This window comes from Macaca fascicularis, chromosome 6, assembly GCF_037993035.2.
Source record: "Macaca fascicularis isolate 582-1 chromosome 6, T2T-MFA8v1.1".
Lineage (NCBI taxonomy): Eukaryota > Metazoa > Chordata > Mammalia > Primates > Cercopithecidae > Macaca > Macaca fascicularis.
In genome coordinates, this window is record NC_088380.1 from 7066105 (window position 1) to 7088587 (window position 22483).

Genomic DNA, 22483 nt, shown 5'->3' on the forward strand with positions numbered 1-22483 from the left:
AAATACAGAAACTACCTATAATTTTTCTATTGTTAACATTTGAGCATATTTCTTGTCACTTATAATGCTGCTTTAAATATGTAGCAAATGTATCATTTTGCATTAAAAAAAAAATGCTGCTAGCATTTCCTCCTGTCTTTAAAAAGCTCTTTTAAACAACTTTAAAATATTGTATAGATAGATGTACACAATTTTCTCAATAATTGGAGTTATATTTACATCTTGTCACTCTTTAGGAAAGGACTGGCCTACTTCTGTGTTGGGTTCCTTCCTGAGTGTGCTTTCCAGCTCAGTGGCTCGGACTTCAAGATGGAGACTTGAGTCCTGGTTCTGTATAGTCTTGGGCCAGTTACCATATGTCTGATGAATACTTAGTTTTGTCATCTGTAAAATGAAAATTAGCAGTACTTGCCTCAAAGACTATTTGGGAGGATCTAGTGTGAATGTTGGTAATGCAGATATTGTGTAGTGTCCCAGAATATTAATGTTTTTAGCCTCTTGGCTCTTACTCTGTATTGTTGCCCCAAAAGATGATGTTCGCTTCTTATTTTTCATCCAGTGTAAGGATATCTGGAAAGACAAAGTATAGCTGCTTTCATTTCAAAAGTGATCAGCTGCTTGAGCTAGCAAGCAAGCTAGCTTCCAGGCGCAGTTATGCAGTTTCACAGCAGGCGCGGTTCCCTCGGAGCACCCAGAGGTGCTCTGTGGTCGTCAGCAGTGATGCTGTGGCTGCACTGCCAGACGGGGTGGCAGGTGGACCAGAGCAGATGTGGCTCAGGAAGTGCCGTCTTCTTCGCCTCTCCTTAATCTCTTTCAGAGTCTGTGGGTTCTTGATTGCGCTGTGGGTTGCTTCAGACTCCAGTATTAGGAGATTGAACCCCTTGGGTTTTTGTGTGTGTGTGTGTGTGTGTGTGTGTGCTGAGCTGGGTTGAGGACATGTTAAGCAGGTGGGGTGCCTCCCCTGGGTTTGCTCCTGGTGGTTCCTGTAGTGTGGGGTGGTTCTGAGTAGTTCTGGCCCCACTGCTGGGGTATCTGCCGACTCAGTTTGTGAGATGTGGAGCTTCATCCTGGTCTGGTGCCTCATTTTCTTCTTTAGCAGTGGGCTTAGAACCAATGCAGATTCCCAAGTTAAGTATTTTTCCTGTGGCTTAATTATTACAAGTTTCTGGTACCTAAGCCCTTTCTTACTTTCTGTTCCGAGGGGAAGAGGAGATTATGGTGTTTCTCCCCACTCCGAGTGGCCCCAGGACCTTTGCATGGCATTTGCCGTGTGCTTGGGTTTGCTCTACTGGGGTGAAAGAGTATCATGCCCCCCAGCACTCACAAAGGCACCTCTGCTCACCCTCCGGTGAGGTTCTGACTGGCCCTGGGACATCACCTGCTCCAGGATCCTCTGTGGCTCATCCCAGGAGAGATGTGGGAGAGGGAAGGGGAAAAAAGGCTTACACTTGTCGAGTGGAATTCCTGTAGGTCTGAGTTCCACATTGATTCCTAAGCTGCAGAACCCTTCTGCCCTGGCTGTTTTGTGAATGGTAGTCAGTCTTAACCTTTTTAACCAAGTTAACATTGGCTGTCTCAGGAGGCTCACAGCTCCTGCTCCTCCTCCAGGGGAGTGCGCCCTCCTCCTCTGTCGGTAGCTGTCAGGCGCCCCTTCCCTCCGCAGCAGATTCTCCTGGGTCCTTGCCTGGCCTTCTCCTTACACGTGAGCCTGCAGCTTCATTCACAGCCGCTGTGTAGAAAGACAGGCACATCGATAGGTCCCTCCCTGCCCAGAGTGGGTGGAACTGAGGCAGACACTAAAAGCAGCTGACTGGCAGCCCTAGAAACACGAAGGGTTTCATTTATAGTTTCAGTCCTTTTCCTTCTTTCGAGCCTTGATTTAAAAAAGAAAGGAAAAAAAAAAGCCTTGAAGTCCTGCTTCTGGATTTTCTAATTTGTGCAGGTATTAGTTGCCTTGTAATGTAATTAAAAATAAATAAAAATGATTTATAATTAGCTCATTAACTGTATCAGTAAATGGATGCTTTAAAGAGGATCATTGATCCCTCAAAACAGAAGCAATGCAGTCGTTCCCTCATTATGCTGTACTTGAGATTTGCTCTAGCAACCCACTCTTCCTAAAGTTAAATATTAATCCAGACCCTATCAGTGCAACGTAGTAGTGTCTGAATCAGTTGTGGTTTTGGTGTAATAGCATCAAAGCATGTTATAAAATCTACAAAATTGTAGTGGTTAACTCCAAATATTTCACTGAGACATTTTTTTTTGGGCAAAAATGCATAGTGAACATTGTGGAGCTGAGGTGAGGAACTTCGATTTCTGAGAAACCACCCGTTTTAAGGGTTTTGAAGGAAGAGTTGGAGGAGAAGAGGGAGAGAATAAATTAACAGTGAGTTTCCAGTATTTTCTGTCGCATTTTACGTTTTAGTGGAAAAAACTGGGAACTGAACTCACATGCAGTTTGTAAAATCACTTTTTCCCTAGCATTCAGGATTGATGAGATTTAACGGGGTGTTAAAGGTAAACTGAGGCACATAATTAACACGGACAGAACTGTATACCTGAGTGTCGAGAGCTGTGAGATTTCAGTGAGTTGGGAGACTGGAAGCGCCCATTCTTCAGAGTGCATCTCCTCATGTTCAGTGGGTTTAAGGTGCTGAAGCCTTTTTTTTTTTTTTTTTTGAAATGGGGTCTTGCACTGGTGCCCAGACTGGAGTGCAGTGGTGCAATCACCACTCACTGTAGCTTTGAATCCTGGGCTCAGCCTATCCTCCCACATCAGCCTCCTGACTAGCTGGGACTGCAGACCTGGGCCAACACTCCTGGCTTGAAACAACTTGTATCCAGATTGGAGGAGGGCGTGTTTGTTTTTGTGACCTTTCCTTTCCCTTAAACATTGAATAATATCAGACCTTTGACCATCACTTTGCTTAAAAGAAGCTACTGGATTTAAAGTCTAGGAGAACGTCCTGGACAAGCAAACCCATAGTATGTTCCTGTATGTTCCCCACCCAGAGACCTGGATTATAAAGTGTTTGGTGTGCTTCTTCTGGCCCCACTGTTCTTTCTAAAGTGTTTCATTTTACATAGGCTATCCTGGCTTCAGGGTTGTCACCTCTGCCTTTGTGCCCCTTAGTACCTTTGTCCTTTACCTACTGCAGTGCAGCTGCCTGTCCTTCGGTAGACTACAAAGAAGTCACTTTTGAACAACTTAGAAATTGTGCCTTGTGGGGAAGGCAGGGCAGAGCCTTGGGGCTGAGATGGAGGAGGAGCCAGCTCTGCCCTGGGAGGGATACGAAGCGCCCTATCTGCGTGAGGCAGGGGACGGGTGGAGTTGCTTCACCTCTTTGGCCCCAGCTTCAAAACCAGCCAGTCCTCCCTGGCTTTGGCTTTAATTCAAGTTTGGACAAACTGGAAAACCAGTTAATCCCATTAGCTCAGCTTCTAAAGCCGAAAATCATGCCCTGAAATGGGTCATCTGTTTTCATCAATAGCTTTATTAGCTATGGAATAATATAGTTTTGTTCTCTAACTGTAGGATCCTTCTTTTGCTCTTAAAATAGCTCAGTAAGTTGGGTCTCATAAATACATGCAGCAAGCATATACCAGATAAATACGAAAACATTGCTGATCTTGCTTTTTAGTACTAAAAGCAGAAAATCGGGAATTTACTAAATGGAGAAGTCAGTCGTTACCTTTTGATGGGTTTGGACTCTTGCAAGGTAGTGATTGTAAACAAGAGTGATCTTTTGTTGTTTTTCAATGAACTTTATTCTCTAATTTTTAGTAAAGCACACTAGGAAATAATGCTTCAGAATTCTGTTTTCTAGTAGTTTCTTGATTAAAATGAAAATTCACTAAAAAAAAAACTCTGCTGTCACCGTTTCCTTTTTTCTTAAGATAACCAGGAAATGAATCATTCAGGGTTTGCTCCATGATGATGGGTCAGGAAGCTGCCCCTGCTGTGTGTGGGGCAGGAGGCTTGCTGATGTCCCAGGATTTCACTTCGCGGAGACAAGCATCAGAGGCTTGCTTCATTTATAGATCCTACTTCTTTTCTACACCACAGCCAACTCAAAATAGTGACAAAATCTAAGACGAGGCTGGAAGTCACCGCAGAGCAGTTGGAAGCTCTGCCCCCGGTTCTGGGGGCAGTGTTCCTGGAGTTGTGTCCTTCGGCCCCACCTCAGTTTGTCCATTCAGCTCCTCCGCCGAGAATGAGATTTGTATCATAAAGGAGTTTCCTGGGCCACTCGCAGCCCCCAGCTGGAGAGTGCCAGCCTAATGTGTCAGGAGTAGGGGGCGAGGCCAGAGGGCTATGTGCCAGCTCCTTCCCTAAGAAGCCTCCTGGGAAAGCCCTCCCAGGCACTTCCCAGGTCTCACTGGCTGCCTGAGGGTGCTCAGGCCGCCTCTCGGCTGGCACTGCTTCCCGACGTGCCGCCAGCCTTTCTCATGGGGACGGGGATGATGGCATGCTCGGGGGGCAGCAGGGCCTTGGGGCTGCCTCGGGCTGTCAGTGTGTCCTACTGGTTCTGAGATGCCACCTCTGTGATCCACTGTAGAGGGATATATTCTATTATGGTCGATGCATAGAAATTTCTTCGATTTAGAGACTGAACACTAGTGAGCAGAACTGAAATTGAGCTCTTAAAAGATTTTGATGACTGGTCTGTGGATAGCAGACTTTAGTGTGGTTTTTATGCGGACATCCTGCCAGTTGTAAATTCCCTGGAGGTTTGGTGTGTGCGAACATAAGACTAAACTTATTTCTGTTTTGTTGAGAAGAAATGATTAAAATTTTTCATTGATGTACTTCTGTAACAGATTTTTGGAGAATTGAAGCAGTGGGTATATTCAGTATTTGAAGTCATAGATGAATAAAGGAGGTATGTCGTAGTTGGCACTGGTGGCATGGCCTGTGGTCAGCAAGGCTTTTCTGTGAAGGTATGTGCACAGCTTTCTAAGGCAGTGAAAAGTCCTGGCAATGTTAGTATTGAATGAGATAATCCAAAACACTTAGTGACTGTTTACATTTTTAAAGGGATAGTTGGCCATTTAAATGGTTTCTGCTAACAGATCAAATTATTCAGTGCAGAGGTAAAATATTTTCAGAATGTTAATTTTAGATGTCATTTTATAGAGAATGTATATGAGCAATGACAATGTCAGCAAAATATCTTAGCAAAACTTGATTGATTCATTCCATGCACAGGCAAGCACTGTCCTGGGCACCGGAGATGGAGCAGTGAGCCATTGCGTCCATCCACAGATGGCCTCCAGGATCGTGCGGTTGCAGGGAGGCCGCTGGGTGGGCACGGCTGGGCAGTGCCCTCATGTGGGTTTTGTTGGGCTGCTCTTACTGCGCACTGTTTCTCAGTTTGGTCGGTGTTCCACCTCGCTGCCTGGCCCCCACCCCTCGCCTTCTGAGGGCCTCACAAAGAGCCAAGCGGAAGGCAGGCTGGGGACTTTGCAGGTCAGCCCAGAGGCTTCATGATGATGGTTGGTACTGTCCTGCGGCCACCATCAGTCTCACGCTCTGCCTCGTGCGCAGTCCTGGCGTCGTGCGGCACCTCGCTGGTCCCTGCTCTCCTGGAAGGAAGGGCCCAGTGGGGCGCTTCGCCAGAGCCTTCTTGTCTGACTCCCTTATCCAAGAGGCATGGATGGCAGGGCCGCCGGCTGTGTCCTTTCTGTTCTGAAAAGGCAAAACAAAATTGTTCTTGGCTCTTATTATCTAATATTTGTTACAACAGTTGCTCACTTTTAGGTCCATTTTATTACAGATTTCAGACAGGTGTGGTTATTAGTGCCCCTCATTGTTTGGACACAATGCCAATGTCAGGAGGCCCTGTGTTCCCCTGAGCCCCCTTTCTGCTAGGAGCACGGGCAGGCCACGCCTCGCCATTAATCTCTCCGGTTTTAGGGGAGGAATACCAGGCCACCCCCTCTTCTCTCTGTGCAAGGGAACAGACATTTGACAAAAACGGATGCCATGTTAACGCTAATTTTGTTTGTCTGAGGCAGATTGCAGCAGGTGTTATCTCCATACTCTTCCTTTCCTGGAGTGTTGAGCATGTCCTGATAGTAGGGGATGCCCCGGAGGGTGGTGAATGTGGCTGCACAGGGCCTGAAAGCTATTTGATGTTGCTGTTACTTCAGGTAGAACTTAAAGTTGACAGTACATTCTACTCTGCAGGCAGAAACCTGGAGTGGCATTTTGACAAATTGGAATGCCCTGTTTATAGTATGCTTTAATGAGTTAAATCTGGGGGATGTGGATAGAATTTTAGCATCCTAGCCTTGGTATTCTTCCATGACTTTGGGCCAATTATTTCATAATTCCAAGCCTGCATCTTTGTTAGAATCTCTCTAAGTTTCTCCTGTTGTTATCCTCAGAACGGGACTGTGAGGTACAGGAGGCCACGTGGTGTAGTGGTTTAGGTGGACAGACTTCCCAGTGCTGTTCTCATGGAGAGCCCAGGCCTGTGCCTAGCTCTGCAGTGACAGTGATAGTGACTGGTGAAGGTAAAGGGGTCCACCCAGACGCTCTTGCTGATGGAGAGAGGCTGGCCTGTGGCTCTTCCCTGGGGTGGATATTAACCTGCTAACGTGCCGTATCTAGTCCTGCTTACATTACTAAGTGGTAGGAAATTTTAGGTAGCATCTCAGACTTTAAAGTGGCCTACTGAGCAGGTAGAAAAGATAGTTAAATGCCTAGTATGTAGTTGGTGCTCAGTAATTGTTGAAAAGATAGAAGCTTTACTTCAAAGCTCTTGTAGTTCAGTTTGGAAAAAATATTTTAATGTTGGGATGTATTAACAGCTGGACTGGTGGCTGTCTGAATTGGGACCATGGTTAGGGTGACGTGTTTTCTTACTTTTTTTTTTTTTGGGGTGAGACAGTCTTGCTCTGTTGCCCAGGCTGGAGTGCAGTGGCAGAATCTCGGCCCACTGCAGCTTCTGCCTCCCGGGTTCAAGTGATTCTCCTGCCTCAGTCTCCTGGGTAGCTGGGACTACAAGCTCGTGCCACCATGCCTAGCTAATTTTTTTTCTATTTTTACTAGAGATGGGGTTTCACCATTTTAGCCAGGATGGTCTTGATTTCCTGAACTCGTGATCCACCCACCTCAGCCACCCAAAGTGCTGGGATTACAGGCGTGAGCCACCGCATCCAGACACATGTTTTTTTAAATTAAATGTGATAGATAAAATTAGGCTGCAGGGATGGCCTGATTTGCAGGTGCTTCATGAGCAAGGGTGCCCAGCATTTATTTGCTGCTACTGGAGTCTCATGTGTGCTTGCAGCCTAGCCTTAAACCCTCTGTGGGCGGTTTGGAATACTTCCTCCAAATGACTTTTTTGGCAGGGTGGGAAGTGGCGATACTTCAGGTGAGAGACAGTTGAAATTAACTTTACACAAGAGCCAAACTGTAGGCTGACGTGGGGCCACTCACCTTTGGACTCACCCCTGGCGGGTCCTGTAAGAGGTGCTATATGCTTCCACTTTGCCAGCTGTTCGTTGGCCCTGTTTTGTCTTCTGCTCTTTGCTTGATTAGTGAAACTTAGAATGGAAACAGGCAAGTTTGATTTGTTATAATTCCTAGGAGTTCTAGCATTAAGGAAGCAGATGAGTTTGATTTGTTATAATTCTGGGGACTGGATAATTTGCTTTCTCCTCTCTCCATCTTTAATTAATCTCTTAAAGGAAAGGAGGGCGACAGCACTTTTCCTGCAGTCATCGGTGTAGGCTTCAGCCTTAACTCATGACATAGGCTGGTGCCACTGACCACAGGGCTGACCTCAGCTCTTGGAGCCCATGGGGTGACAGGACATCAGCACCTTTGAGGTGGCGGCATGAGGCGTCTTCCAGGCCTTGCTCCTAGTGCTTGAAAACACTGCTTTAGTTTTTTGTTAAGAGAGACAGAGGCCCTACTTACTCCTATCCCACAGGCATCTGGCTGTTGACCTCCTTGTTGGCCTCTTAAGGAGAGAATACTTGAGTATTGAATTAGATCAACTTTTCTGCCTCCAGGGACCCTGTTTCTCTCTGCTGAGACTGGCAGATGGAACCTGGATTTAGTGGATGGTCACCAGGTAGCTTGGGCGACCTGGGCCGCTGGGCCCCTGAGGACTCACATATCTTTTTACCTGTTCATGTGTTCCTTCCCCACACCTTGGCCCATTCTCAGTCCCTCCCATCCTCCTTAGCTGAAGCACTCAGGGAGGTGCTGATGGGGCCTTGGGACATGCACTGGAGCTGGGTCCCACCCTCAGACCTGTGCCCGACTGTGCCACATTCATTGGAAAGCTGCTTTCACACTTCCTGGATGGAATTCTCTCATTTTTTTCAGTGCAGAATCACTGAGATGATTTTTTTTGGATAAATCTTTAAAGGCCAGTTGTAAATTTATTGATACTTGGAATTGACAAAATTCACTTGTTTAGTGTTGCTAAGTCATACTGTGTAAGTTTGTTGAACACAGAGTTTTCATTTTATACTTTCAGAGGAGAAATGAAACTGAATTTCATGGCCAGAAATATGTTTGAGTGTCATCCTAATGTAAGAACAGAACAGAAAGCGTGGTGACGTTTCATTGTAACTCTAGTATGTTTTCTCTTTTGTCCATTAGACTACATGAGGAAATAATTGACTTTTATAACTTCATGTCCCCTTGTCCTGAAGAAGCAGCTATGAGAAGAGAGGTGGTGAAACGGATCGAAACTGTTGTTAAAGACCTTTGGCCGACGGCTGATGTGAGTATGTTCTTTGGGGTTCTGTGCCGCAAGTCATGTGCGAGTAAATTTAAACGCCCTGTGGTGATGGGTCGGCTGGATCCACACAGACCTTTTCCCGTTTGCCCGAGAAAGCAGTTCTCCAAGTGTGCTTTGAGAAGGCCAGGTCGCCTGCAATGCTAGGAATGCACGGCCCCCGGCCCACCTGCACCTGATGCCTTCGACACCTGCGGTGGCCACGGGTCTGTGTGACACTGGCGCACACTCAAGTGCGAGGACCATTGGCTGAGGGATTTTTTTTTTTTTGGAGCGGGGAGAATGATGTGATTGTTTCTCTTAAGTTCACCTTAAATTTAGAAATTTCACCCTGTCACCCACCCCTGCTTCCCCACCACCACACATGGTAGCATATAATGTGTTCATTTTTGTAAAACTTGGAAGTGTTCCCTCATCACACACCACTCTTGCGGTGAAGGAACAAGTGTTTTTGACATGTGGAGAGGGGCCTTCTGGAATGCTTGGTGCAGGCGGTGTGAAGCCTGCCCCTGGCTGGCTCTGCTCAGCAGCCTTCCCTGCTGCTGGCTGGGCTCAGGGGACCGGCAGGGCTGGCCGTGCTCTAGCTGTGAGGGGCATGTGTGCTCTTGGTGGGCGGTGGGCAAGGACGACCCAGTTTTCTGCTCCTCTTTAAAAATGATACATATTTTTGGCTTTAAACTTCAGAGCCCTAGGACAAAGCCCTGCCCCAGTGCCTTAGCTGTGGGTTTAAGAAGAGGTTGAAGGGTTCAAAGCTAGCTCTGGAAAGTCCTCAGCTTTGAAGGGTTGTAGGGTGAAGACAAAACTTGTTTCACTTCTTAACTTAGAGTTTTTAAACATTCCTTTTTGGGGCACGTCTTTAACTTATAGGGAATTTTCTGGTTAATTGTTACACAGTCCCCTCCATCAGTTTCCAAGGTAGTTTTATTTTTTACCCAAGGGTATAGTGAGGGCTTTCTTGGAGTAAGAAGTAATGGTAGTGTGGCTGCTTGGTCTGTGGTATACATTTTAAAGCAACCTCCCTTTCTTTCAGGTACAGATATTTGGCAGCTTTAGTACAGGTCTCTATCTTCCAACTAGGTGAGTACCAGACTGCATGGCACGGGCTAGTGTCTGTGCTTATTTAGAGGCTGGGATGGTGTCTGGGCGATATTAAGGGCTACAAATAGATTCTTTGTAATTGAGTCTAAGGGGAAAAAGGCCAGCTGAAGGAAAAGACTGTGGTTACAGAAGGAAATTGGCAGAAAGATTTAATTTAGTGTTATGAATTCATTGCTTTGCATTTTGCCTCACACTTAATTTGTTGGGGTGCAAAAATGCTGGGTGCTGGAAACGTGAAGAAGACAGGTGGGAGGACTGTGGGAAGTAAACGCAATAGAAAACATTCTGCTGATACTTTAGAACATGTGTTTGAAAAATTGATCTTATGTTTTAATGAAGATTCAAGCAAAATTCTCTTTAAATAGTATTTTCTAAGGGTTTTTACCTGATAAGAAAATGTCAAACAAGTTTGCATTCTAAAATGTAAACTGGTATTTTCTCATTAAGGATTCTTGATATCAAAATAAATTTCAGTGCACTATCTCATTAAAAGTTTACCTTCTGTTAACCCACTGCTAGTTAGCATTTGGAGGCTGAAGAGGCTCTAATCTCAGGATTTGGGGGTTGATGTTAGCAGGGCCAATGGGTAATTGAACAGGTTCGGGTATCCAGGAATCCCTGAGTCTGCAGGAGTGATCCAGTGTAGGTAGTGCTGGAGTAGGTGCTGGGAGAGCAGGGCCTCAGCCTGCTTTGGGGGCAGGCGTTTTCATCTGAATCCCCTCACATACCTAGTGCTGTTGGGAGAATCATTTAACCTTTGCTTTCCATCTTATGGAAGTCTTCCCTTCGGTTCAGCGAGGATTTGCTGTAGTTTATGAACTGCATTTCACTTCCTTAGGGGCCATAGCCTAGTGGGATTGTGTCTTGGCCTTTGGGGGAGACGCAGGCACGTGTGCGGTGGTGCTTACCCTGCCCACACGAGTGTGTAGGCTGTGGTAAGGGGAGCAGTGGCTGACGTGCATTTTCTTCTGTCAGCGACATAGACCTGGTGGTCTTCGGGAAATGGGAGCGTCCTCCTTTACAGCTGCTGGAGCAAGCCCTGCGGAAGCACAATGTGGCTGAGCCGTGTTCCATCAAAGTCCTTGACAAGGCTACGGTGAGTGCCTGGCTTTGGCCCCTCTGACTGGGCAGGAGCCTCGTCACATCCCAGGTGGTTACAGGATACGCCTGTGTCACGAGCTCGTGGTATTTTACACAGTTATTGGCCACGGTTTCGATGATTAATCTGCTTCTGGTATAGACAAGTGTTTTATGTTTTTGTTTTATAGTCATGATCACCAACTGAGAACGTGTTTAGTGAGTCTGAACTTTTGGGATTTGTGAGCCCATTCAACTGTTCTTGGAATGAAAATATATGATTGTGTCTACTCATGTTAGGATGAATAGGAAAGGAGAGTCATATCTGAAAGCGGACACTGACGTTCAGGTGCTGCCCATTTTGGAGTGTTTGGCTCAATGATTAAACCATGGTTTTTATGATTACCATTTGCTACGTTAAATTCAAGAGGAACAACTTAGCTGTTCCTTCGTTGTTCCAAAATATATACATATATGAAAAGCCTCTTCTCTTTGGGGGAAGTGTGGAGATGAGACTGTGTCTGGTGTGTACTTGTTAAAGTTTATGTCAGTTCAAGATTCTAAGCCCCCAGTGACTGGGAGGTACTTGCCTGTCGTATGACAGTTCTTAGCTCACCTGTGCGACTGGCTAGCATTTCATTTTTAAATTTGTCTGTCAACTTATGTAGTGTGTGATTCACATCCTCCTAGTGTTTAGCAGAGCGTCAGTTAAGGCGGGAGCTTCCTCCTGCCTGTGCGGTGGTAGGGGAGGGGGCATTCACATGCTTCTCAGGTGATTCCTTGTCAGGTGCTTTTGATTGGGACTGGGGGCAAATTTTAAAACGTGATATATGCACTGAAAAGTGCACATGTACCAGGTGCACCTCTTGGTGAAAGTTAACGAAGTACATGTGCTCACGTCATTGTCATGTGGACCAGAGAGAGCAGGCAGCACCAGAGGCTTCCTCCAGGCCCAGGTTCCAAAAGGGGCTGTTGGCTCTTCTCATGAGCATGAGACGAGCCCTGGCTGGCCACTTTCTCAAATGCTTATGGGCCTTATTGCACTTAGCTCTCCCAGCCACTCTCACCAGCAGACACTGTTGCTCTTCTCATTTTACAGGTGAGGAAACAGGTGCAGAGAGGTGAGGTAGTAAGCCCAAGGTGGGTTGGCGGCAGTGCGAGGCAGCACCTGCGTTTAGCCCAGGCCGCTGTTGTCTGCTGCTCCTCTGTGTGTGCCAAGGGGCAGCGGGGAGGTGGATGGGAATCCTGACCAGGCGACCACCTTTGGAGTAGAGAACTAAGGTGCGGTTGTCCTGAGGACACACAGTAGGTTGAGCAGTTGTTGCAGTAACTGCTTCGTCCCAGTGACCTCATTACTGTCGCATATTGGCTACTAAGTACCTCTTCCTCTGTTGCCTGAAGGCCAGTGTAGACTGCAGGGAGATCCTGGAGCCTGCCACTGCTCCTTTCCAGGGACCGTCCTCACCATGCAGCCGGTCTGTCATGGGCACAAGAGCCCCGGGGCGAGGGCCGAGTTTAAGGTGAAAGCTTGTCTGTTTGGGAGGACAACCCAAAACTGAATGTTCCAGTGTTACTCCTCACCTCAGGATTTGGGGTTGCTGCGGTGAGTGAGTGTGTGCAAGAGTAGGGCAGGAGAGTGCCAGGAGTGACTGTGGGGAGGAGTCCATGAGATGGAAAGGAAGCTGCTTCCTGAACTCTGGGTGTCGGGGAAGGCATAGCCATCGAGTGTTGACTTCTTCCAAAGCAGTTTCTGATGAGTTCTTTGGGAAAGTGTTTTGTTTCTCTGCCTTCTTAGAATGTGCTGGCCCCCAGAGCTTACCCTGTCTGGTGGTTGCAGTGGCGTCCAGGTGACTCTGGCCCCACTGGCCTGTCCTCACACGCTGAGTCCTTGGTGGTTTGCCCTCAAGTGTAGACATTAAAGCCCAGAATAGGTGTGTACTGAATGCCCCGTCCCTGTGTTGCCTTTCACTGGTGTTTAAACCTTTCATCAGACCCTGATTGTTTTGGTTAAAGGAACTCCGTTTTTAATGCTTCACGGCTGAAGGAAACCAAACATTGCCTTTTTTCCTGGAAGAACACAGTTTCACTGGTGGGGTGGGCGGTGGGGCGTGAGTGTGGCCTGGACAGTTGCTCAGGCAGGTTTTGAGTGCCATTTGGTGACAGTTCTTGTTGGGGAGAGTATTTCTAAAATAGCCCTTTATTTGCTGAATCTTTTAGGGGAAAGGTTTTTTTGGTAAAATTATCTTAAAGAGTGAAAACCCAAAGTAGATAAACAATACCAGTATTGTTTGGAGAAACAGTATCAGTATAACGTACAATTTAAAAAATGGCTTTGAAGTTACATTAAATTATTTCAAAAATTCGACCAAATAGAAGTTGGGGGCCAGGCACCTCTCCCCATCCCAGCACGTAGGGTGGGCGTGGCAGAGACTAACTCATCATGTTCCCTGTTAGCTCCCTCCCCTCAGTCCTCCTTGATGCTTGGTCACCTCCGGTGCTGATCCAGGGCTGCAGGGGCGGGACAGAACGTGGGCCTTGCTGTGAGGGGCTGGGGCCTGGGAGTTGTCCTGGATTCAGGGACTACTGATGCTGACAATGTTCTCTGACCCCCTTTCATTACTAAGAAAAAACACCAAACCTCTGTACAGCTTTGGCAGCATTTTGATGCCTGGCTGTGGAGAGTCCAGCATATTAAAGCAGTTCTTAAAATGAAATCTTTACAGGTACCAATAATAAAGCTCACAGATCAGGAGACTGAAGTGAAAGTTGACATCAGCTTTAACATGGAGACGGGTGTCCGGGCAGCGGAGTTCATCAAGAATTACATGAAGGTACTGTGCTTGGTGACCTCGCGCAGCGGAAGTGCAGGACTGGAGTGCTTATGCTCGGCGGCATTTCTCCTACAGATGTTGACAGCTGTCAGCTGCACACAGGGGTCTTTTGTAATACAGACTACACTTACATTATTTCTCCTACAATACTATTTCTAGAGATACTTTGAAATTACATAGCTGTTTTTAAAATTTGCTTTTCTTGAGTAACCGTTTTATGAAGTTGACAACTATTTTAGAGGGCTTTGTTAAAATGTTGTTTCCAGTTATTACAAAGAGACTGCTTCTAGCTCAGCGTGCCTCATTGGCAGGTTTTGCGCAGGGGTCCAGTGGAAGTTGATAAATCATGAGGTGTCTTAGATATACTCACTTTGGGTGGTCTCAGTGCCTGAGGATGGGCAGAGAGATTTGGTTGAGCTGATGTATTTGGGACTCTGACCATGTTCACGACCCCCGGGTGGTCGTGACTTCCTTCCTGTTACTGTAGAGACTGTGCAGTCCTTAGCAGGGGCAAATCCTGTTACAGTAGAGGCCATTGTAGTCCTTAGCAGGGGCAAATCCACCCCTGCAATCTGGTCCCGTCTTGTTCCATTTTCAAGGGCCTTGCCCTTCAGGTTCCCCCTTCCCCCTTGTCATCTGGTCTGAAGGAGCACGTCTGCCCCCAGCACAACACGGACAGCAGCAGCCAGGCTTTCCCTCCCTCCTGTCATCTCCTGCCGCTCTGCCTTCCTTGCCACCCTCACTCTGCTCTCCTGCTCCGGAGGCCCCCACTGTCCTCACGGCCTGCGTAGCAAGCACATAAACACTCCAGCGAACGCACTGGTCTCTCCTTGAGTTCCTTTGTGCCTGTGGACTCTTCATGGTGGGGGTGCACCCCTGCTGAGTCATAACCGAGGGAGAGCTCCACAGTCTCGATTTTCACAAGCCCCTCAGGAAATTAATTCTTAGCGTCTCCCAACCAGTTTGAGACTTACTGAGAGTCTTCAGATGGGCAAGAGGATGGAGGAAACGTTCCTTTCTGTCTTGTGTAATTTGCTATGTGAAATCTCTTTGAAAGTATGGTAATTACTCAATAAATCTTTTTCTTTTGGAATTTACAGAAATATTCATTGCTGCCTTACTTGATTTTAGTATTGAAACAGTTCCTTCTGCAGAGGGACCTGAATGAAGTTTTTACAGGTGGAATTAGCTCATACAGCCTAATTTTAATGGCCATTAGCTTTCTACAGGTACGTATGCTTTCTTGCGACCGTTTCTGTTGAGACATGTGTAAGAGTAGACTTTTCCAACCAGTTGTCCTGTAGGTTCCAGCAGCCTTTGCTCTCCTTTTACTATATTGTTTCAATTTGTTAGAGGCTGATTTCTGATTCTTATATTAAAACCCTCTTGATCAATGCACCTTTCTGGAGGCTCCTTTGTAGCTCATTTTGTACTGGGTGTAACGGTTAGTGCGGGGTGCCCATCTGGTTCTGTGGGTCCAGTGCACATCAGTGCAAGCTCAAGGAGTTCTCTATATTCAGAAATGTCCATTTCATGGTAAACAATAAACATTTGTTGGTGCTTGCCTGTGATTTATATTGAAAAAAAATTGTCTCAGAATAAAGTTTGGTACCACATATGAGAAAAGGATTTACAAGATTGCTTTCTCAATTGATGAAACCTCATTATTTTGTCTGAAATTATATGTGGTCCTTATTTTGTTGAGTAACATGGAAAATCTGTCAGTAGAAAACAGATGTGTTTTAAAAAATATTGTTAAATGCTGTGATGTATTGATAAACTGTACTTACACTTTTTAAACATTTAAAATCATCTCTAATTGAAACAGTATTGTGTTTATATTTTCTTGAGTGAAGAATTCTGTTCTTTACAGAATCTTGCCTGTATAATTTAGCTGCACAACTGGATTTGTCCATGTTTACCATTAATGTTGTACTTGTGATTGTGCTGAGTGAGCCGTTTCTGTTCATGATTTGGTAATGTTCTCACTGTCGTGAATGCTATGATAGTAGAACCACTGGGTAACCACCTGTGATGATCGCAGCTTCCTTGGTCTGTCTCTGCAGAGATGCTTTAAGAGTAGTGAAAATGGAATTCCATGTCTGTTTTCTTACAGTTCAAGTCACACTGTCCTGTTTTCACTTTCCCCTCTGAGATGTGGCCGTTAGTGTATAGCCTTTCTTCCATAGTTTTTGGACATTATTTTGAACTAAACATGGGCCTCTGTTCTTTACTAATATACTCCTGACTTGCACTATTTTCATGGCCTTGTAGTAACAACAGCTACTTAATACTTTGATCATGCATGTGCCATGTGTGCCTGGGCCCAGGGCCTCCTGCCACCCCCTCAGGGGGTCCTTTCAGTGATCCTGTGACCCCACAGGAGGCCACCATAGCATGAGTCAGATTCCTGGGTTCACTGCCACATCCCTGTGCCTGTCCAGTGCCCAGAGCTTGTCCTGCCTCAGCGGTGTGACTGTGGCAACATTTGAGTTTCTTGACTGAGTGAGGGGAGGAGGCCCACCCTGCCACTGGCCAGGCTCTTGGATATGTGATTTTGGCTAAAAGACAAGGAATAAGGAAGGGAATAAAGGTGAGGCCAGAATTGGAATCCTCCTCTTGTGTGGTGGAAATACGCAGAGAACTCCGGGATTCTTCTGAACCTTAAAAACATTTGTATGCTTTCGAGCTGCAGCTCCTCCTGGCACTCTGTGTTATAAATAGTTTCAAGCACCGTGCTTCTCTGAGGGATTTCTCTCATGTGCCCTTGTCCATCCCTTTCTAGTTGGCACTGTCCGATAGAATTCTCTGTGATGGTGACGGCCACTTCTGCATGGTCCGGCAAGGGGCTTGGTGCCACATGTGGCTACTGAGTATTGCAGTGTGGCTGGTGAGAGCAACAAGCTGGATTTTTAATTAATTTGTTTTAGTTCATTTAAATAGACATGTGGGCAATGCAGGTCTGGACAGCTGAGAATTATGACCGTCAGGAGGTGTGGTGGACAGTGGTTTAGTTCAGAACAAGCCCAATGCCTGCTTTTGAAGACGATATGGCACTGAACTGAGAGTGGTGCTCATCTGTGTGCAAGCAGGATGGAAGCTTGCTATAGATATTATGATGCAATACTGATGGCCTATACTCAGCTGAAATCAGTCATTTCACTTTCTGGTTTTATGTGATACCACCATACTGTTCAGTCTAACACTGACCCCTGTTGGTTGTACTTCAGCATAACAAAATTAGGATGGTGAGAATCTGAAATTACATCTACCATCCACACAACTAAGTTATGCAGAATATAGTCAACTTATTTGCCAATATTTGGTTAATCAAGTATCTGTGTTTGCAGGAAGTTTGCTGTATGGATTAACAATTCCAAAAATTAAACGACAATAAAATTGAGATTAGTACATTGTATTCCTTTTGAACACTCCTCATTGAAGAGGCTGCTGTTCAGGCTTCCTCGTGGTGCTGGTGAGTGAGCGAGTGCCTCTCACTGGTATTGCCTTGAAGAGGCTGCTGGACGGCAGACTTCGTTGCATCCTATTTTCTTTAGAACATGCCCTGAATCCATACAAATTGTGGATGCATTGCTTTTACAGTTGCATCCAAGAATTGATGCCCGGAGAGCTGATGAAAACCTTGGAATGCTTCTTGTAGAATTTTTTGAACTCTATGGGAGAAATTTTAATTACTTGAAAACCGGTATTAGAATCAAAGAAGGAGGTGCCTATATTGCCAAAGAGGAGATCATGAAAGCCATGACCAGCGGGTACAGACCGTCGATGCTGTGCATTGAGGACCCCCTGCTGCCAGGTAAGGGCTCCCCGACCTCCACTGCTGGGAGCTAGGCCAGCTTCGGGGGTTGGGGGGGAGGTGTGGGGGCTATGTTGGGGCTCTGAAAGCCTCGGGCAATTCATTTGCTCTTGATGCAGGTTTCTCTTTTTTTTTTTTTTTTTTTTTTTGAGACAGTCTCGTTCTGTCGCCCAGGTTGGAGTGCAGTGACGTGATCTCGGCTCACTGCAAGCTCCGCCTCCCGGGTTCACGCCATTCTCCTGCCTCAGCCTCCTGAGTAGCTGGGACTACAGGCACCCACCACCACTCCCAGCTAATTTTTTGTATTTTTAGTAGAGATGGGGTTTCACCATGTTAGCCAGGATGGTCTTGATCTCCTGACCTTGTGATCTACCTGCCTCAGCCTCCCAGAGTGCTGGGATTACAGGCGTGAGCCACCATGCCCAGCCACAGGTTTCTCTTATACTAACCAGTTAATAATGACACTTTGAGAAATCCTTATTTAATGCTTCTAATTAACTTTTGTCTTTCCAACTGTTTACATTCTATAATAAAGCAGAATTAAGGAAAATCTTTTTTTTTCTGATTATAGAAGTATTCCGTATTCATCCTAAATCATTTGTTTCCCAGAAGTATGTAATATAGAAAAACAGTAGATGCCATAATCCCTTTATTTGGACATGTATTTCTCCACTTTTTTCGTATATGGATATTAATGTTTATTATTGTTATCTTGTTGAACACATCCCACAACGCAAACCTGTTAGTCACTTGGCTTTTGACTTTATTTCCTAAAGATCATCTCAGGGAAAACACATTGGCTGATGTGTTTTGTTTTTGCTTGTAGATGGCGTGATTTATGCAGGCTCTTGAGTGGTTTTTTTGGTAGCACGGTGTGGCAGTGTATCATCCATCTTTTTGTCTGTTGGATCAGTCACATTGGAGACATTGCCATTGTCTTCAAGTGTCTACTGAAATGTACTCAAAAAAACAAAGACCCACATAATCATTGAGATATATAATATAAACCTAGAAAAGATAAAATTCCGGTACTTAGAATATATGTCCTTTAAAAAAAATCTACACTTAACCTGATTGTGAAGAATGAGTTGTATGTAGATTAAAATTCGAAACAGTGCTTTTCTGATGAAAAGTAAGCTCCTCTTGACTGACTTCCTTGGTGACTTCTGTGACAGATTTCTTTGATTTGCTGTCCCAGTTTTCCACACATGAGAATTCACATTCCATTCTAAAGGATTCACTTCCTGCAGGTTCCGTTAGTGTTGACTGAGTTGGGGTGCACTTTGGGCTAGCTGCCCTTCTGACTGCCTTGTGAGGCCTCCTGATTGTCAGATCGGCTATCACACTGGGTCGGTGCTCCGGTCTGCACAATGGTAGCTTTTGGCTTCCTTGTATGTCTGCCACCTGGAGAGCGGGCTTTTTGTGAGCTGTTGCTCCGTCTGTGAATGGCAGCTGCCTTCATGAGGTGGGCCGTGAGCACGTGGGCAATGATGATGCAGACCAGGCCCCTCGGCACTCACAGACCGTGCCCTGTGTATGGTGATTGACAGGGCCTTTGCTAGTGCCAACTGCCATGCGTGCCCATTGTGTTCGCCTGTCTGGGCTTTGCTGGTGAGGGCCTGCTTCAGAGTCACTTGTATGACAAGATCTGAAATGTGGACGATGGTGTGCGTGTGGGGAGAGTCTGACATAGCCTTTTTGCTGCAGGGAATGATGTTGGCCGGAGCTCCTATGGCGCCATGCAGGTGAAGCAGGTCTTCGACTATGCCTACATAGTGCTCAGCCATGCCGTGTCACCGCTGGCCAGGTCCTATCCAAACAGAGACGCCGAAAGGTAATGGGTTGCGTGTCTGTGTCTGGGCTCAGCATGCCTGTGGGATGGTAGTTACCCCTTTCCTGTGTCATTTACCTCCATGAAATTTATGAAGGGATGTTCTGTCGTATTTCAGTAGAATTTGGATATGTTGGTGAAGGAAGGCCTTCTAGGAATGTGGGATGGCTGTATGGGATTCATCCATGGTTGAGAGTTGAAAATTTCTTTCTTGGAGATTTGACATTTTCTTCAGGGTCTTTTGTTTTGGAGAGGTGATTTCTAGCTTTCAAAACTTTGGAACATGATGCTTTTTCTCCAGCCTTGAAAGCATAAACATTCACTTTCTAAGTGAATGTATCTGATCACCCAATCCCTACCATCTTCTCTTATGTACACTCGTCCCTTGTTCTACATTTTGGGCCATTTTTACAGTCCCAAAATGTAGTCAGATGTATTTACTTCTGACCCAGATGATGCTGTGGTGGTGGTAGTGGTGGGATTGGAGGGGGTGGGAGATGAGATAGGAATGGGAAGGAAGAGTAACGTGGTCGTCAAGAGTGGAATTTGAAACAGTTTGATAAATCTGTTCCATGGTGGATGATGGAATAAACAGATTTCGAGGCCTGGCTCAGCAGCTGCTGCAGGCGCTGGTGGTGCTGGAGCTCTGTGTGTTCCTGAGCCGCTGTCTGCTCGGTGTTTTCAGGCGGAGCTCTGGGCCCCGTGTAGGGCACTCATCTCAGTACCATCTCCATTCTCGCCTGTGCAGTGGGAGGTGAAATGTCAGCACTGTGTGACCATCGAGGGTGGGAAGGCCACGCTCCCCTACTTGGAGCTGCCTTTCACAGTGGTCTTCTGTAGGTAGATGTACTGCGATCCAGGGTGTGCTGGAGCTGAATCATTAGAAGTCATATATATTTGTAAATGTATTTTAGCTCCCTTCCTACTGTCCTTCACCTAGTGAGATGATCTGTTAGGGGTATAAGGTAACTGCTCAAGAGGGGTTCTAACTCCCTGATACCTGTTGTACTCTGTTGATCTCCAACAATGTCCCTTTGCAGTACTTTAGGAAGAATCATCAAAGTAACTCAGGAGGTAATTGACTACCGGAGGTGGATCAAAGAGAAGTGGGGCAGCAAAGCCCACCCGTCGCCGGGGATGGGTGAGAGATTAATTCATTTGTGTTCATCCTAACCACTGGCTGGCGTGTTCATGCAGAAGTGTCTCTATTCCTTTGTGGTAAATTGGTCAAATTAAGAAGATAGCTAGTTTTTCTGATGAGCATTAATTAAAAACACAATAAGATCTAGAGCAGCACTGTCCAGTAGAAACAATGCCACACATAGAATTTCAAATGCATGCCACACATAGAATTTCAAAGTTTCTAGGGCCGTGTCAAATGTGAAAAGAAACAGGTGAAATAATTTTGGTAGATTTTATTCAACTGAAGTCAAAATGTTAACATTTCAACATGTAATCAACATAAAAATGATTGAGATATTTTATAGCCATTTTTTGTACTAAGTCTTTGAAATCCAGTGTGTATTTATTTGTACTTACAGTACATCCTTATATGGGTGCCAAATTTTCATAAAAAATACTTGATCTATATTTAGATTTTAGAAAGTTCACATTTGAAGATGATTTGCATACCCAAGTTGTTACAAGCATGTTTAATGTTTTCCAATAACTAATTGACTATAATTTTTAAAATTAAGCAAAACCTAATGTTGGGTTTGTCAGTCACATTAGCAGCATTCCCGGCTCAGCAGAACCCATGACTGATGCTGCCGGGGCGGCTCCACGCCACAGTTCTCAGGAGTTATTAACCAAGACTTTTTCCCTCCACAGACAACAGGATCAAGATTAAAGAGCGAATAGCCACGTGCAATGGGGAGCAGACGCAGAACCGAGAGCCCGAGTCTCCCTACGGCCAGCGCTTGACTTTGTCGCTGTCCAGCCCCCAGCTCCTGTCTTCAGGCTCCTCAGCCTCATCTGTGTCTTCACTTTCTGGGAGTGACGTTGTGAGTGCCCTCCCCTCCTCCGTGTGTCTGTTGGACAGTTTGTGTCTCTGGTAAATGTCCATAGCTGTGAGCTTAAAATCTCCCCCTTAGGTTTGCTCAGGTTTTGTTTCCTTTTATGTGTGTGGAGTGGGTGGGAGGGCAGCCCCGTGATGTCGGCACCAGGCTTCCTTTCCCCCACTGTGAACCTTCTGAACCTGTCTGGCTCATGCGGCTGTCGAGGGCAGTAATCCTCTTCACAGATTTAAAAAAAAATTAAATCCAAGTATCTCTTCTGTATTTCCTTTAACATTCTGTTTCAGTTTTGATGAAATTACTTGAAGGAAGCCTGGGTAGATTTGGGCTGCCCGTTCAGAAGTTAGACTTAATTCAAATAACCTTTCATAGCCAGCCTGGAGGCAGGCGTTTCTTTTCATAGCTTGAAGGAAGTAGTAGTGCACCTTTGTGGTACAGCTGTCCTTGTTGTTTTTTGTACCGGGTTCAAGGATTCAGACACACCGCCCTGCACAACGCCTAGTGTTTACCAGTTCAGTCTGCAAGCGCCAGCTCCTCTCATGGCCGGCTTACCCACCGCCTTGCCAATGCCCAGTGGCAAACCTCAGCCCACCACTTCCAGAACACTGATCATGACAACCAACAGCCAGGTACGTGGCCCTCTGGTGCCCTTCCCGGTGGTGGCCCCGGGAAGGGCATCTGAGCTGTGATATGCGCTAGAGATTCATGGTCCTTTGAATTCGAAGAGTAACTTTTTGAGTCTTTGGCCATTGCTGTCTTATTCTAGGAAATCCTGTCTTTTTTGTGGTGTTGAGGCCCACCATGTAGAGTTTCAGCAGTGAGGAGACTGGTTCTCGAGTGCTGCCGTGGCTTTTCACGGGGGCCAGGTCGACTGCCTTCCTATAAGTTTCCTCACTGCCCCAGCATGAGACTGCTGTCGAGGATCATCTTGAGAGAGCGACTCAGTCGCGACCCACTTAGCCGGGCACCAGGCAGCGCCAGACACTTGTCCCTACTTCCTCTCAGAATCTCAGTGTTGAGACTTTTTTAAAAGTTTTAATGTGAACTTA

At 46.0% G+C, this 22483-nt stretch overlaps 1 protein-coding gene across 8 annotated transcripts in view; it reads left to right on the forward strand.

Moving 5' to 3' along the window:
• The window catches only part of TENT4A (terminal nucleotidyltransferase 4A), a 44112-nt gene that overhangs the window by 16183 nt on the left and 5446 nt on the right, over window positions 1–22483 (forward strand). For 7 of the 8 annotated variants that reach the window (XM_073993127.1, XM_045393529.2, XM_005556575.4 and 4 more), the window contains exons 2-11: window positions 8627–8750; window positions 9796–9842; window positions 10839–10959; window positions 13664–13771; window positions 14872–15000; window positions 17375–17588; window positions 19296–19422; window positions 20460–20560; window positions 21250–21422; window positions 21905–22063. In XM_073993127.1, coding sequence (XP_073849228.1) covers window positions 8661–8750; window positions 9796–9842; window positions 10839–10959; window positions 13664–13771; window positions 14872–15000; window positions 17375–17588; window positions 19296–19422; window positions 20460–20560; window positions 21250–21422; window positions 21905–22063 — 1269 coding nt within the window. In that variant the 5' untranslated portion in view covers window positions 8627–8660. The remainder of the gene's footprint in view (window positions 1–8626; window positions 8751–9795; window positions 9843–10838; window positions 10960–13663; window positions 13772–14871; window positions 15001–17374; window positions 17589–19295; window positions 19423–20459; window positions 20561–21249; window positions 21423–21904; window positions 22064–22483) is intronic. The other variant, XR_012413570.1, reaches the window with a different exon arrangement.